The sequence below is a fragment of the Lethenteron reissneri genome, chromosome 49 (genome assembly GCF_015708825.2).
Source record: "Lethenteron reissneri isolate LAM-NWPU_2019-01 chromosome 49, ASM1570882v1, whole genome shotgun sequence".
In the NCBI taxonomy this organism is placed as follows: domain Eukaryota; kingdom Metazoa; phylum Chordata; class Hyperoartia; order Petromyzontiformes; family Petromyzontidae; genus Lethenteron; species Lethenteron reissneri.
In genome coordinates this window covers 7,525,165-7,541,428 of record NC_083827.1, presented here as the reverse complement: position 1 = coordinate 7,541,428, position 16,264 = coordinate 7,525,165, and the positions used below count along the sequence as shown (strand labels likewise).

Sequence of the window (16,264 nt, the reverse complement as noted above, 5' to 3'; positions counted from 1 at the left end):
GTTATTTTCCGCCGAATGATTTGGTCATTTCTATCATGTACCCAAATGAGCTAAAGACTCCCCCCCGTAAGCCTCCGGTAAATCCCGCGACGTCCGTGTGGCTGTATCCAATGCTCTGGGTTACAAGTCCACGTGCGTGGCATCCACGGAGAGAACTAAATTACACTATAAACTATTTGAATTTTACCAGGTAAGGCCAACTGGGCTATATAGCGGTTTTTCAGAAGCGTCCTGGCTATCACATATGATAACTCAACAAAGTGGCTTATCATCTGCAAATATATAGCAACCTGGAAAAAAATCCACACGATCACGGGGACAAAGACATATAAACTACAAATTTACAGGCTTCAGGGTTCAGGATCGAAACCACGACCTCCTGCATACCAGGCAAGGAAGTTAACATCTCCTAGCCACCACGGCGAGAGAGAGGCTCACCTGACTGGCTTTGCTGTAGCGGTGTCCCGCCAGGATCATGTGGAAGGCAAACTTGCGCGCGAGCGGGACCCTCATGTTGATGAAGCAGTGAGCCGCCTGCTCCAGAAACAGGGCCGAGCGGAGGTCCGAGTCCTGGACCACACGATGCAGAGAAAGAGAGAGAGAGAAACCTCAGTTGCAAACGCGGTCTCCGCTGGCTTACGTAAAATACTGCAAGCAAGAACAACAAAAATAATAATCACGATCGTGACTTTCAATCGACGAATTGGCCTCGCCGTAGCGCGTTCACCGCTTGTTACAGACTTTCGCGGTTCGATTCTGGTGTGCCGCTATCCGCTTCGCAGTGGAAGTTCAATATGTCCCGCAACGTCGTACAAATACGGGTAGGCCCGCTGCACGCTGGCGTCATGGTACGGCATTAGCAAAGAATAAAAAAACATTTACCTGAAAAACTGTTTAATTTGGATTACACACAGCAGCAATTATGAGCCTCCACTGGCAGACTAATATGCCTCAGGTCACTCTTGCAAATAGGACAATCCCTGGTCTCTTCGAATTCTCAGTTGGTTAAACAAATTTCGATTTAAAGCTTTCGTGACTGCAGGGATTCATCTTCTTGGTTCTTTCGGTAAAGTCACGTAAAAGGGAAATAATAAAATAATAAAAATAATACATAATAAAATAATTAAATTTCGATTTAAAGCTTTCATGACTGCAGGGATTCATCTTATTGGTTCTTTCGGTAAAGTCACGTAGAAGGGAAATAATAAAATAATAAAAATAAAACATAATTAAATAATTCTCACGACGTTTCGGCCACAACGCAAGCAGCCGACAGACCTGGTCTTCACCTGAGGACGGCTGCTTGCGTTGTGGCCAAAACGTCGTGAGAATTGTATTTTATTATGTTGAATTTTTATTATTTTATTATTTCCCTTCTACGTGACTTTACCGAAAGAACCAAGAAGAAAAGTTAACTAAACCACCGCTCGCGTGGGTTTTCTCCAGGCTCTCCAGTTTCCTCACATACGCTGAACATTTAATTGATCCAAAATCCCATTCCAGGACTCTCCTGAAAACAGAACAAGCGTCGTAATAAATAAGAATGGCATGAACACCAAACGTGCTAAAGTACGATTATTAACATCATCAATCAACATCACCAATCAGCATCATGCTTCCAAGGGGAACGAGTATGGTAGGGTACAGCACTGGAGCATCATCATAATTAGTCACAAAAGGTTTTTTTGGGTTAGATAGTGAAAATATAAATATGTCATTAACCCGCCACCGCCGCCACCACCGCTGTTGCAATAATAACGAGGAACTGACGATTGAGTTATAATCGTCAATGAATTAGCCTGCGCGCGGCGCCCGAAAGCGGAAAACCCAAGGCGGCGTTTGAAGTGACGCGCAGTCAGGGCATGGAGCTCTACAGATAATTGCTCCGGCAGAAGAGGCGGAGTTAACTCGATGAATGTCACCGTGTCTGACAGATGATGAACGACAGGGCATCTTTGCGAAGGAGCGCGCATTGCCGAGATCAAGAAGGGCGTTAAATAATACGGGAAACAAAAATGTAACCAAGTGGAGGGGAGGGGGACACAGGCCAAAGCCTTGGCCGGCGATCTCGCTTCAGACGCCAATCCGTGATAAATCTCCGCTTGACATGACCTGTCAGGTGAGCGGTGACGTGAGCGAGCACGCGGGTCTCTCTCGCAAAGCAGCCTGTGGCTGAACGTTACCCATGCACGTCACCAACTACTACCCACCCCGTGCCACCAAATACTACCCACCTCGTGCCAGCCAATACTATACATCCACACCACTAAATAGTATCCACTCGTGCCAAAAAATACTACCAACGCACGCCACCAAATATGACCCACCCACGCCACTGATAACTACTCACTCATTCCCCCAAATACTACCCACACGCGCCACAAAATACTACCCACCCTCACCAACAAATATCCACCTGTGCCACCAAATATTACCCATCCACGCCACCAAATACTACCCCCACTCGCACCGAAAAATACTACCCACACGCACCACAAAATCCGAACCGCTCGTTCTCAACCTGAGCTAGAAAGCGTCCAAGAGATGCCAGGGAATGGGAGAGGTAGGTCAGAGCTCTTCACGCCACGGTGATGACGACGTGAGCAGCGGCGACCGTTACCTCGCTGATCAACCGAATGAGCATGGAGGCCGCGTCCGAGAACGTCCCCTTGCTCTTGAGGATCTCCACGGCGAGCATCGTGCAGCGCTCGGCCAGGGCTCCGTTCCTGGGGGGCCGGGGGAGGAGAAGGGGGAGGCACAAGTAGTCAGGTGGCAAGGGACCCTACCGCCGTGTGACGGTCGGCACGCTGGATATGGGCAACCGCTTTGCACTGCACACGGAGATATATGCAACATTGGTCGTAGGGCTAGGTATAAAATGAAACATTTAAATACCTTCGCAGCAGTATGATGATGAAAACATACTTCAATACTTCGGCAGTAGAAATGATAACCATGATCATGAAAGTGAACATGTTTCAAAACATCAATCCAGCTGCAAGTTGATTTCGTGTGCATGTACAACTTTTTCCGCGCCGCACGTAGCTAACCGCGCTAATCGGAGGTGCGGGGATAACGCCGTGGGCAGAAGGGAGCGCGGAAAAATCGATCGCTGGACAGTGGTTCAAACGCTCCCAAACTCTATGCTCTCCGGCTTCAGAAACCCGCACTGACCAACTCGGTGAAGTATGGTCGAGGAAGGCCCGACACGGCCAGCCACAATGCGGGAAGGACCTTGACCAGTGTCGCGCGTGTGACGGCCTTCCCAAGGCATGCGGGTTTCGTAGGGCTCACAAAAGGCCCTAATCCAGCAGTGGATTGATAATTACGTGCTGTACATTTGCAAGCTGCCATGGGGAAGGTGCCGTGGTGGAACAGCGAGCGCACTGGACCCGCAATCCAAAGGTCGCCGGTTCTAATCCATCTCCCTAGCATGGCAGTGGAAAACAGCAGTGCGAGTTTCTTAAATTTCTTCCGCCACCTCTGCCCACTGAAGCCTTTTTACACCTGATGAAGGAAGCTTGTGTTGCCTCCGAAACGTTGTGATTTAATTGATTTATTTCCATCTATTATTATTTTATTTTTATTATTTTTTACCTACGTGACTTTACCGAAAAAACCTAAGAGTACCGTATAAACGAGTTCACTGCGGTTAGTTTGCTTGATGGCAAGCAGTGCTTTGGGGGGGGGGGGGAACGGTTGCCTACGCAACCCAAACATCGGATCATCGACTAAATGACTGTAGTCTGTGCTCCTTCAGGAGAAAAATATCACAACTACACAAACTCTGTCTCAATGAAGCCCTCTTATAGTGGCTGGTAGGCCTCGACTTTGGTATTTGCTCCTGAACATATTGCGATGCTCAAGAATAGAATCTAAACTTCACCTGCAATTTTCTGCGGTCTAAAAGCAAGGCAATTCAGCGGTGTGACTCAAAGGTCAGATACACTGAGCCTACATGCACCTCTCGTGTTACTCTGGGATCGAACGCAGGTTTTAGTGACCCGTGATAAAAAAAATGGTTCTTAAGCGGAGTAGCTAAGCGCCCGATGAATGCAAATCCTCACCGTTATCCTTCCTGGGACAAACATCCATGACGTTAAGCCAAGAGTTGTTGTGGCAGTGGCTGCAGGCTGACATTAATAAAGCCCGAGTAATAAAACCGAAGAGGCCTTCAGATTCGGTGATTTACCATCGGCATTGGGTCGTGCCTTGGTATTTCTCCATTGCTTTTATTAGATTATCATTACTATTATGGTATCTTGTACCTCCACGTAAACAAAAATGTTGCAGAATTATTTTTTGTTTACTCTCCCGGACTATCGTGCCAAATCAGATCACATTGAATTTGCAGGGTTTTTTTTTCTTGCCCTAAAGTTATTGTGATTAAGGTTGTTGTATTAACGGTGGGCACGTTTACAAATCACACCCTGCTGTGCATGCAGCAGAATTCGTTATTTTATGCACAAACGGACGACGGCCCATCCGATGGGGGGTGGGGGGGGGAGGGCCTTCACCCAGCAGAGCATTAACAAAGGGCTGTACATTGTTACAAGCGTGTTTCAAGAAGCACGGCGTGCTAAACCGCTGTGCCACTGCTCCTCCGGCACCCTGCACCACGTGACACTGCCCCGCACCACGACGACCACCACCACCACCACGAGCACAACCGCAAACCACTCTCCGCACACCGACGTAAAGCACATGTCATGCAACACGCGCATATGGACAAACACGTGCACTGTCTCAACAGCACTACGTGTAGAAAAATAGAAAATGTGGGGGGAAAGGAGGAGAGCTAAGGGTTGGAGAGAGGAGGAGGAGGTGGCAAGGACAGTAATGGTCAGCACACTGGACTTGCAGACTGGAGGTGGAGAGTTTGATTCCATCCCCCCGCTGCCTCTGTCCGCCCAGCTGTATAAATGTGTCTAACTGGAGCGAGTCGATCGGCAGGTCGCATACGGTGGGGGGGTAAAGTGTGGGTACTCCCAGCTCCTCCGAGAAGTATAGCGAGCGGAGGAAATACCTCCTTCTAAAAGGGTTCTTCAGAGCTACAAATTGTAAAGGAACTTCGGTCAGCAGTGACGAGCAAGTCATTTCAGGCCCACACTTTTAACATATTTTAAGAAACCTATTTAAGTCATTAGCCATATAAGGTGGCCCACGTTATTAGAGGCATTAGCACCGGGACTTTGCCACATCTCCAGTGACAGAGAATATTACCGGGAGAAAATATTAAACATCACACATTTGACGGCGGCATTATAACGTTCACTGGGAATGACCTACAGAAAATGTCAGGATAAGTGAATCAAGACTGCTGCAAAGTTGGGCTCAGGTAATTAGATTTAACAAAAGTTCGACGCACAGTTGGAGGCAGCCGCACAAGGGGCACAACAGTTGGAAAACACGGTCGACTCTTGTTACCTAGGACGGCTATTATAGGTGGACAATAGGAGTTTGGAGTGCTTTTGGAAAGCTGAACTTGGATATGAAAAGTAACGTACCAATGTGCCCAAAGAGGAGAGCTTTTAATTACGAGCAACATGTATCTGGCTCAGGAGCCGGCAAGCAAGGCCAGATGTGAAGGTAATGGCTCGTTCATTGTGTACGACATCACTCAGCATACTGCGAGGACACCGCGTCGTCACCTACACATGGTGGCGTGCGATGTCAGCGGCAACAACGAGTTTGGGGAGCCGCGCGTATTCACCTACGCTGGGCCTATCAGGCTTGGTGCTCACTCCCCAGCAAAATTGCGTGCCGAGAACAATAGAAATGTATTTCGAAAACTTCTCAAAATCGTATCATTTCAACCCACCTTGTAATTCTTAAACTCAGAATTAATAATGTGCTGCAAGAAGGCTTCTCCAAAGACGTGCCGTGCCGTACCGGCTCAGCACAGCTTGGTAGCGCAGTGGAAAAAGGGGGTACACGGCTAACCCAGGACACGCACACGGGCGTTGCTTCACCTGCAGTTGTCTTTGTAGGTCTGGATGGCCTTCTCCATGTAGTGCGCCGGGTACTGCCTCTGTGCGCTGGGCTGCAGGAACACCGACAACGCCGCCATCTCCTGTGGGGGAGAGAGGGGGCCGGTGAAAGGGTGGCGGCACACGTTGGTGCGTGCGGGCGCCAGAACGTTCCTCCGGAGAAAATAAGCGGCGCTCGCAGAGGTTTGGCGGAACGGCAGAGACTCGCGAAAACAGCGCCGCGGTCCACAGTTCCACTTGGCCAATCCTCGCCGAGATTTCGAATGGAAAATTCGGTCGTTGTGCACTGCAATGAGCCTTTACCACTTGGTGGGGAAGTCAACCGTGGTTTAGTTTATTTTGCATGTAAACCACAGGAGAACCAGGATGAGTCTCATTTGCAAGTGTGACTATGGTCACCAAAAAATACAAAGCAAAACTAATAAAACGATAGGTGAATGTCAATATTTGATGGACAGTACGGTGGAGTGAAATTTGAAAACATGACACGTTACATTGGATACGCACAACACACTTACACGCATACATGTCCATCACATGGGTCACACACGTAGGAAGATAAAGATCCCAGAATAGCCTCTAACAGACTGATGGGGCAAGTGCTGTTAGTGTGCGGTACCTACGAAGGCCTGCACAGCACATGAGGGGGTGGGTGACCAACACCATGCCCAGCCGCATTTGTATCCCTCGCGCTTTATTTTACGTGTACACACCGTACCTCCGATTAGCTCGGCTGGCTACGTACGGTGCGAAAGAAGTTCAACAAACATGTATATACAGCTCACAAGGTACTCGTTTAAGGAAGAGGCGAACTCGGAGAGGCCCAGGACTAGTTGAGATAATCGTCACTGGTGTTGGCTTGTGAGTGAGAATTAGACTCCGCTCTCCAACAAATATACACACACACATACAACCTATATTTTTATGAATACTCTGCATGATATTGGACACGCATGTAAACACGAGGCCTAGAATTTGTATCAGTACTCTCTAAAATTACACGGACCAAACGTTTGCAGAGAGACAGGAGGACTCCGTTAATTGAATGAGTGCTCTGTATGGCCACGCTGGACCCGCACACATAAGAAATCTATCTTAATTTTAATTAACAGCTCTACATCACATGGGACACACACACACACAAGACTTTTGCCAATTTCAATCAGCGTTCACTATCCAACGTGGGATACGCACGTGTGTACATATACACACACACAAGCCCTATATCTTAATTTGAATCGGTACTTCTCCAAGTCATGTGGGAAGGACACAAAAGCAAGTGATGTAAATTTAATAAAATCAGCTCTCTCTAAGGTCCGCACACGCATACATACACATCACCCATCTATTTTAATCAGCACGAACACATATCACATGCAACAATCGATTAGACACGCACATAATCCTAATTTAAATTTGCACTCTCTGCGTCACATGGGACACACCAAGTCCCCCCCCCACCCCCCCGTATTAGCCTCTTTAAGCTGTCGGGGCAAGTGCTGTTAGCGAGCGCCTATTAAGGCTGGCACAGCACATGAGGTGGTGGGTTCTGAACACCACACTCGGCTGCCTTCGTCTCCCCAGTGGCGATGTATATACACACCGCATCAGCTACTCATTTGAGGCTGAGACGAGCTAGGAGGGAGCCAGAAACCGGTTCAGATAATCGTCACCGGTGTTGTTCATGAGTGGAGTGCCCTAACCGAGGTCTCGTGGAAATAAAATGTGGCGGGGGGGAAAAAAAAAGTCAGCGTACCAGTGCCCCGGCCATGTAGAGCCAAGCTTGTTCTCCCTCAAAGTCCTTCTTGGCCGTGTGGTAGCAGTTGTACGCCAGGTCGTACAGCTGCACCAGGAAGCACAGGTCTGCCATCTTTCGCACCTGAAGTTCAGGAGCCTCTGCTGTATACCTGCACATGCGCACGTACACGTAAACTAAACAAGGTAAGTGCCACTGAGTTGTATAGCTCTTTTTTGGAAGCGACCTGGCAATCACAAATGATAGCTCAACGAAGTGGCTTGTCACATGGAAAGTTATAGCAGCCAAATACCAGGAAGTCGGAGAAAAATCCACGCGACCACGGGGAGAACATGCAAACTCCAAATATATAGGCATCAGGGTCGGAATCGATCCCACGACCTACATACCAGGCGAGGTAGTTAACATCCCGCCACGGCGTTACCCCAGCTGAAGAATAAAGACAAAGAAGACCCCCTCGTGTAGCCTACACACAGATTGTGGGGACAAGTGCTGTTAGCGAGCACTTATAAAGGTCAGCACGGTGCACAAAGAGGCTGGTGTGACCAGAACCACACTTGGCGATCTTTGTCTTCCGAGTGCCGATTATAACACACCAGCACCGGGAACTCAGTGAAGTGTTTGTCGACCCAAGGGAGGCCCAAGACCGGATCAGAGAGATGCAACTGATGTTAGCCGTGGCCGGGAAGTGTAAATAAGCGTAGGAGCGGTGGGCGCAGTCAGAAGCAAGTTGCACGTTGAATCTGGTGGCCCGAGGTCGATCGACGGACATTGCTAACAACGGTTGCGGGTGATGTTTTGACAGAGAGATGGTTTATTATACAAAGTGAGAACTTGAGCCTGTTGGGGCTTGTTTACCAGGCTGAGTTGTGACCATCAATTAAACATAATAAAGGATTATTATGAATAATATTGATCGCGAAAGCCTACGCGTTAAAATGACCATCAATTAAACTCCACACAAGCTTTCACGACCACGGCTAGGATTCATAATTGGTTACCGATTGCTTATATTGTGTCAATTTGTTTTTAACGCTAACCCTACACGACCCGACGGAGCCAATCAAATCAAGTTGTCGCATGGGCGAATATTGTGTTAGCGGGGCACAGAAGCCCACGGGGGAGTGGGTGGGTGGGAGGGGTGTGGGAGGGGGTGTGGGAGGGAGGAGGTGTGGGAGGGAGGGTGGGTGAGAGGGTGGGTGTGAGGGAGGGGGTGTGGGAGGGTGGGTTGGAGGGAGGGAGGGTGGGAGAGAGGGTGGGTGTGAGGGAGGGGGTGTGGGAGGGAGGGTGGGAGAGAGGGTGGGTGTGAGGGAGGGGGTGTGGGAGGGAGGGTGGGTGGGAGGGAGGGGGTGTGGGAGGGAGGAGGTGTGGGAGGGAGGGTGGGTGAGAGGGAGGGTGGATGGGAGGGAGGGTGGGTGGGAGGGAGGGAGGGTGGGAGAGAGGGTGGGTGTGAGGGAGGGGGTGTGGGAGGGAGGGTGAGTGCGTGGGAGGGAGGGTGGGAGAGAGGGTAGGTGGGAGGGAGGGGGTGTGGGAGGGAGGGTGAGTGGGTGGGAGGGAGGGTGGGAGAGAGGGTAGGTGGGAGGGAGGGGGTGTGGGAGGGAGGGTGGGTGGGAGGGAGGGAGGGTGGGAGAGAGGGTGGGTGTGAGGGAGGGGGTGTGGGAGGGAGGGTGGGTGGATTGGTGGGTGGGAGGGAGGGGGTGTGGGAGAGAGGGTGGGTGTGAGGGAGGGGGTGTGGGAGGGAGGGTGGATCGGTGGGTGTGAGGGAGGGGGTGTGGGAGGGAGGGTGGGTGGATCGGTGGGTGGGAGGGAGGGGGTGTGGGAGGGTGGGTGGGTGGGAGGGAGGGTGGGTGGGTGGGAGGGTGGGTGGGTGGGAGGGAGGGTGTGAGGGAGCGGGTGTGGGGGGGAGTGTGAGGGGGAGGGTGGGTGGGTGAGAGGGAGGGAGGGAGGGTGGGTGGGAGGGTGTGTGGGTGTGTGGTAGGGTGTGTGGATGGATCGGTGGGTGGAACAGCTCTGCTCACAGGAGGCCCGTGGTGTTCTTGCTCTCTGCCACGGCTCTCTCGGGGGTCTTGGCACCGCCAAACCACTTCTTGGTGGCGCTGAAGAGCGAGCGGCTCAGTCCCTTGCGTGACACCAGCTGTCGTGCGCACGCACACAGGCAAACGTGCAGACACATTCATTACACTGGTCAACACACTTTTTCTGGCATAAGGTATTCCAATGGGTTTAAGGTAATTTTGGGGTGCTGATTCCAAATCTGGCAGTTTTTGTCTATTACATTAGGTTTGTGAGATATCAAATATTGCATTTTCAATAAAACTGCAGAAGAAAATTATTAAATAAATGTGTATATCTACATAAAATGATATTATAAACACACTATCCTAAAAATACAGCACCATATTTTAACACTAAAGCAGTCACTGACTCGCAACAACTTGCAATCATAAGTGACGGAGTTAATTTCGGGTAAAATCAATGAAAACGGGTATGGCGATAGCATAAAAATGAGATGTGATAAAGCAAATCTGAGATCAGATTTGGAATCAGCACCCTGAAATTAGTCTAAAACAGATGCAAAAGTCCAGGCCAGAATTTTTTTTTATTTTTTGGTTGACCAGTGTTATAGGCTGTTGGGGAAACTGTTGTTCGAGAACACCTATAAAAGGGCAGTACGGCACATAAGGCGGTGGTGTGGCCAGAACCACGCCTTGTCAACTTTGTCTTCCTAGTGGCGATGGTTACACACCGCACCGGGCAGAGCCAATCCCTAGGGGTATGTCGAATCGGGGCGACCGCCTCGAGCCCCGTGGTTTAGCATCACCCCGCGCTTCGACGTCATGGTGTCATCAGGTGTAACACTTCCCGTTTAGTTTGAAGGCATCTGGGTGCGATTTTCCCCGGGCCCCACACCTCGCTATGGACGGCCCTTGCACCAGGCAATTACGAGAGACCGAGTCGACCCATCCAGCAGTACGCCAACCACACACACGGACGGACGACACAGCTGACCCGTAACGCCGGCGGCGGTCACTTTACCTGGTCGTTGAGCTGCCGGATGCTCCTCTCCACGTGCGGTAGGAGGCCCTGCACCGTGAACTCGTGCACAAATTGCCGGATGCGCTCGTGATCGGCCAGCGTCAGACACAGGCCCCGGGGTCCTGCGGTTTGCGGGCCCCCCCCACTACTGCCGCCGCCGCCACCGCCACCACCGCCGCAGCCCCCCACAGCCGCCGTGGCCAAGGGGGGTGGACCCCCAACGCCGAGGGTACTGCGGGGGTCGGCGGGGTGCGGCTGCGAGTTGCCCACGTCGTCGGGCGCCGGCGCCCAGCCCGCCTCGTCGCCCTGTGTCGACGACGACGGCGGGGGCTGCTGCAGGGGATGCGCTTGCAGGTCGCAGCCCTGCCCAGCGCCATCTGTTGACGGCGCAAAACGGTGGTCAGCTGGCAATACGACGTGGCCAACCGCCTACAGGCCCTTTCGTCAAATCTGCTGCTGGATGAGGGCCTCCATCCCGGTTTGTCTCTGTACGAGTCACGTTTGTTATTTGATCGCACGCGACCGCATTGGTCGGTGCTGGCTGCTGCACCGCTATGTATACGCGAGTCCACTTCTTTCGTTGGGCCACGGCTCGTAGGGCTACTCCAAAATCCTTGGGAGGGCCACGTGTGGGCCACAGCCACACAAGATGCAGCACCCTGGTATTGTAACCGTACTCAAGAGGCTTTGATTCTGTATAAACTGCGCGTGCGATAAATTCTAGCTCCGTTGCACTACGCTGGGTTGAACTAGGTCAGGGGTCGGCGACCTGCGGCTCCGGAGACGCACGCGGCTCTTTAAGGACGGCATCGTGACGTTATTTATTGAGGGCCACCGTCTCGTATTCACCACTTGCATTGCGGCTCTTGAAATCTTGAGTTTTTTTTACCGAATAAAAAAAAAACAGGGCTCGTCTTGTTATTTTGGTTTGCCAAACCCTGTGCTAAGCTGGATTAAGCTGATGTAGTAAACTGGGGTATGGCTGGAAGGAGAGAGGGGGGGAGGGGGGAAGGCGGGGCACGGCAGGGGGGTGGGGCAGCACCGTGATCAGCGTTCGGGGCGGCCACCGTGACCTCGTCCTCTCCTTCCGTAAAGCTGACCACCGTTGTGCCTCCACCGTCCAGCAACCTCTGTGGTACCCGCAGCGGGAGATGCAGTGTCAGCAACAGGCAAAGGTAGCGGCAACAGCAGGCAACACAGTAGCAACAAGTTAGCCATGGCCAGGAAGATCGGCATCAGGAACAGCAGGAGATAACAGCAGCAGCTGAATCAACAGCAACGTGAATTTATAATCGGCTCTGATAGAGTGGCCATGACGGCGGGATACGGTGCAGAAAATTTCACACATTACATGCTGGTACCGCACAGTTCAGGCCGATGCAGAGACTGGGGCGGGTACCGCATAGTGCAGGCTGGTGCAGCGGTTCAAGTACTGGCTCCAGGGGTCTGGTATCTGCTCCTCGCCATCGCGACTGGGCTGCCTGGAGTTGATCTTGAGCAGGTGGCACGCTTGAGAGCCGTACAGCTGCTTCATGCTCTCGTACACAGACTCCGCTCTGGCAGAGAGACATAGACAACCAGGCAAGCGACAATCCATCATCATTGTCATCACAATACCTCGCTGATCTCGTCAAGGAGGGTAAACCATTACGCGAACTCCGTCATCCTCGCAGCGGCTTTGGGTTAACCGTCGAATAAAGACGGTCATCGCGTTGCGCGATTTCAGATGCGCTTCTGCGGCCATCTGGAACATTCTTCCGTCCGATATTACGAAGCCACTCGAGTTTTTTAATCTAGATTGAAAACTCATTTCTTTTGAACGGCTTTTTGTGTTAAGTTTGTTGTCTTTCCCTCGCACCTACAATTAGCGCGGTTGGCTACATACAGTGCGAAAGAAGTTCAACATAATTTGACAACCCACCGCTAGATTACAGCCTCCCTGAAGCCGTTACCGGCCCTCACGGTCCATGCATTTCAACATCGCAATGCGGGCAACGCTCACGAAAAAGTAGGTCAAAGGTGCGGAGAAAGAAAGATGGTTGGCAAGTTTGGCCTTGCAGCGAGGCGTGAGAGAGGTGGCTGCTAGCGTTTGGAGGCAGAAAAGGTATTAAAGCAATGAATATCTTTCGTAAAAAATGGTGTTTGTGATCGAGCGAGTCACGCTTTCATTCCCTTTCCCTTCTTGCTCCCCTTCACTGGAACAAACTCCCACTGCACATGAAACAATCATCTTCACTAACCAGCCTCCGTTCCTCCCTTACAACCGTCTTTTCATCTCCTGAACCCAACCTCCTACTGCTACTCCCTGCCCCCGCCCCCCAGCTACGACAAGGCCTAGCCTAACCCCCATCACTTCCCAACCCCTATCACTACCCCATATCACTCCCCCAAACCCATATCACTATCCCTATCAATACCCAAACCCTTATTACTACCCCAACCCCTATCACTACTCCTATCGCTACCCCTCCCATTACCCCAACCCCTACAACTACCCCTACCCCTCCCATTCACCTCTCCCACATATTCTCCTGTCATCATACCTACACCGCCACTCTTTATCTCAACCAGTCATCTCACGTACAATGTAATAATAAAGCGCCTTGGAATATGGCACGATATAAATCTTGGTAACATAAGATCACGCCCGAGCAATCACGCGAGTGCTTGTCCACACGGGAGGGAGAGCGCGCGTGCGCGAGCGATCGAGTGCTCGTCTGCACGGGAGGGAAAGCGCGTCAGCGAGCGGCCTCGAGCGAGTGTTCCCGTGCGAGCGATCGAGCAGGAGTGCTCGTACCTGCGCTCGTCCCCCGTCGCCATGTCGTGCACGAGCACGTAGTACTTGAGCGTGTTGGGCGACAGCCACTTGGGTTGCGGGTAGTCCCCGCTGTGCTGCACCCGGTGCTGGTCCTGGGACAGCCGCCCAAACATGTCCATGGGGTCGGCGTGAGACGACGACACCACCAGCATGCCTGAGCGCCGGCAGCAAGTCAAGGGGTCGCTGTGGTCATCGTTACGGCATCGCCATTACCACAATCTGGGTTGCTGCGAGTGTCGCTCCTCCGCCGTCCATTGTTGTCGGTGGAGGGCAATGCCCTCCAATTAGAAGCAGCAGCAATGGGCGGCAGGGTGGTGGCACAGTGGTGACACTCGTGACTTGCAGCAATAGCCGCCTGAGTTTGATTCCCTACCCGGGCTCCCTTTATGTGTGGAGTTTTGTATGCTCTCCCCCTGTTCTGCAGTGAGCGAGTAAGTAAGTGTCAGTGGAGTTTGTATGTTCTCTGCCTTTTTCCTGCATGGATTTCCTGTGGGTTCTCCAGTTCCGTCGCCATGTCCATTTTCCTTTTACATGAAATGCATACAAATCATGAAGCAAGTTAAAGGTTATGAGAATAATTGCCCAAACAAATCAGCAGTAACTGATGTTATCCAAACATCCCAAAGCAGAAAAATGACCTGTAAATTACCATAGTAATGGGATTACAACACACAGTGGCAACACCGACCACAAAATATTTTTCAGGACCACTCCTGCGTAAACAATCATAATAATAGTAATGATTAAAAAAAACTAAGCTTGAAAGCGTCATCAATTGTTTATTTGTTACGTGGAAAGTCCCATTTAGCCAGTGGTGCATTAGCACAGAGCAAGATCAAAGTGTTTCGCACAGAGAAACTGGCAACACAGGAAGCGCAGCTGAAAAATAGCACTTTAACGAACAATTTCGATTTAAAGCTTTCGTGACTGCAGGGATTCATCTTCTTGGTTCTTTCGGTGAAGTCACGTAGAAAGGAAAAAATAAAGTAATAAAATAAATAAAATTAAACATTATTAAATAATTCTCACGACGCCACAACGCAAGCAGCCGTCTTCAGGTGAAGAACAGGTCTGTCGGAAAGACAGCGTCATTCAGACGCGTCATTCAGATGCTGTCTTTCCGACAGACCTGTTCTTCACCTGAGGACGGCTGCTTGCGTTGTGGCCGAAACGTCGTGAGAATTATTTTATAATGTTTTATTTTTATTATTTTATTATTTCCCTTCTACGTGACTTTACCGAAAGGACCAAGAAGACGTCAACAATATAAAAAAACGGGAGTTATAAGATGCCATCGCTGCGTGGCCGTCGCACGGCGGGGCGGGTGGGAGGATACAGGCCAGGTAGTGACGCAGGAACTCGTGCTCACTCACGGGGAGCACCTGCATGAAGCTCTCGCGGTACGCTTCGTACCAGGGCGTCGTCGCTGTGAACACACGATCACAAACGCACATAACGACAACAGCCATTCGCCACGGCGCTTGTGCCAGGCTATGTGCACGTTAGGGCCACGTGAAGTGTCGAACGCCCGCTGGCAGGAGGTCACGGGACAGACTCAGGTGACTTGGGTTGACTGAGATGACTGGCCGATGCACCACCTGTGCACCCTACTGTGCCAAACGCACACACACGCACGTGCACGCAGGGACCACGTGGTCAAACGTCAACGTCGTAAATCAGCAGCGTTTGATCATCAAGAGAAGCATCATCATCATGCATGCTTTTTGATATCGTCAAACACACACGACAACCGCCATTCGCCACTAAGCTTGTGCCAGGCTATGTGCAAGTTAGGGCCACGTGAAGTGTCGAACGCCCGCTGGCAGGAGGTCACGGGACAGACTCAGGTGCCTTGGGTTGACTGAGATGACTGGCCGATGCACCACCTGTGCACCCTACTGTGCCAAACGCGCACACGCGCACGTGAACGCAGGGACCACGCGGGCAAACGTCATCGTTGTAAATGAGCAGCGTTTGATCATCAAGAGAAGCATCATCATCATGCATGCTTTTTGATATCGTCAAGAAGCATAAACCATCACGTGAACTCCGGTCATCCATCCAGCAGCGGCTTTTGGGGAGCCATCGAACAAAGACGGTCACCGCATGGCACGCTTTAAGATGCGTGGCCGTCTGCAATGCTCTTCCGACCGATATTAGGAAGCTACTGGAGCTACTGTATTGCACTTTTAAATCTAGATTTGAAACTCATTTCTTTCTAAATGATTTTTGTTTTTAGGTTGTTGTCCTTCCCCCAACACCTCCAATTAGCAGGGTTGGCTACGTTGGTGCAAAATAAGTTCAACATACATACGTACCTACATGACGATCTCACTCAAAAGAAAACAATTATGAATCGGAGATACCGTCATGAATATCAAGGCGCAGTTGCAAAAACACGGACATCAGTCGGGATACAAGGCTCCCGGCCGACTGATTGGCACACAATCATCCGGGTGAAAGGTGGAAGTAATTAAAACATGAAAACTACTTGGCGGGCAAAGGGTAGGCAGGCAGCTAAGCAAGTTGATAAACAGGAAGCAATAAACCTCGCCACTTTACTTCACTGCCACTACCCCCCTCGACGAGATACAAATAAATAGTACTTCATGAAAATTCGTCATAAATCTTTGGCCACGAGCGGGAATCACACTCGGGTCGGCA

The 16,264-nt window shown here is 51.0% G+C and overlaps 1 protein-coding gene across 1 annotated transcript in view; it reads right to left on the bottom strand.

Moving 5' to 3' along the window:
• TRAPPC8 (trafficking protein particle complex subunit 8) overlaps positions 1 to 16,264 on the bottom strand; it is a 68,217-nt gene that overhangs the window by 44,530 nt on the left and 7,423 nt on the right. The window contains 10 exon segments of the mRNA XM_061572098.1: positions 439 to 570; positions 2,621 to 2,726; positions 5,973 to 6,073; positions 7,747 to 7,897; positions 9,765 to 9,880; positions 10,783 to 11,159; positions 11,825 to 11,912; positions 12,182 to 12,338; positions 13,580 to 13,754; positions 14,937 to 15,026. Coding sequence (XP_061428082.1) covers positions 439 to 570; positions 2,621 to 2,726; positions 5,973 to 6,073; positions 7,747 to 7,897; positions 9,765 to 9,880; positions 10,783 to 11,159; positions 11,825 to 11,912; positions 12,182 to 12,338; positions 13,580 to 13,754; positions 14,937 to 15,026 — 1,493 coding nt within the window.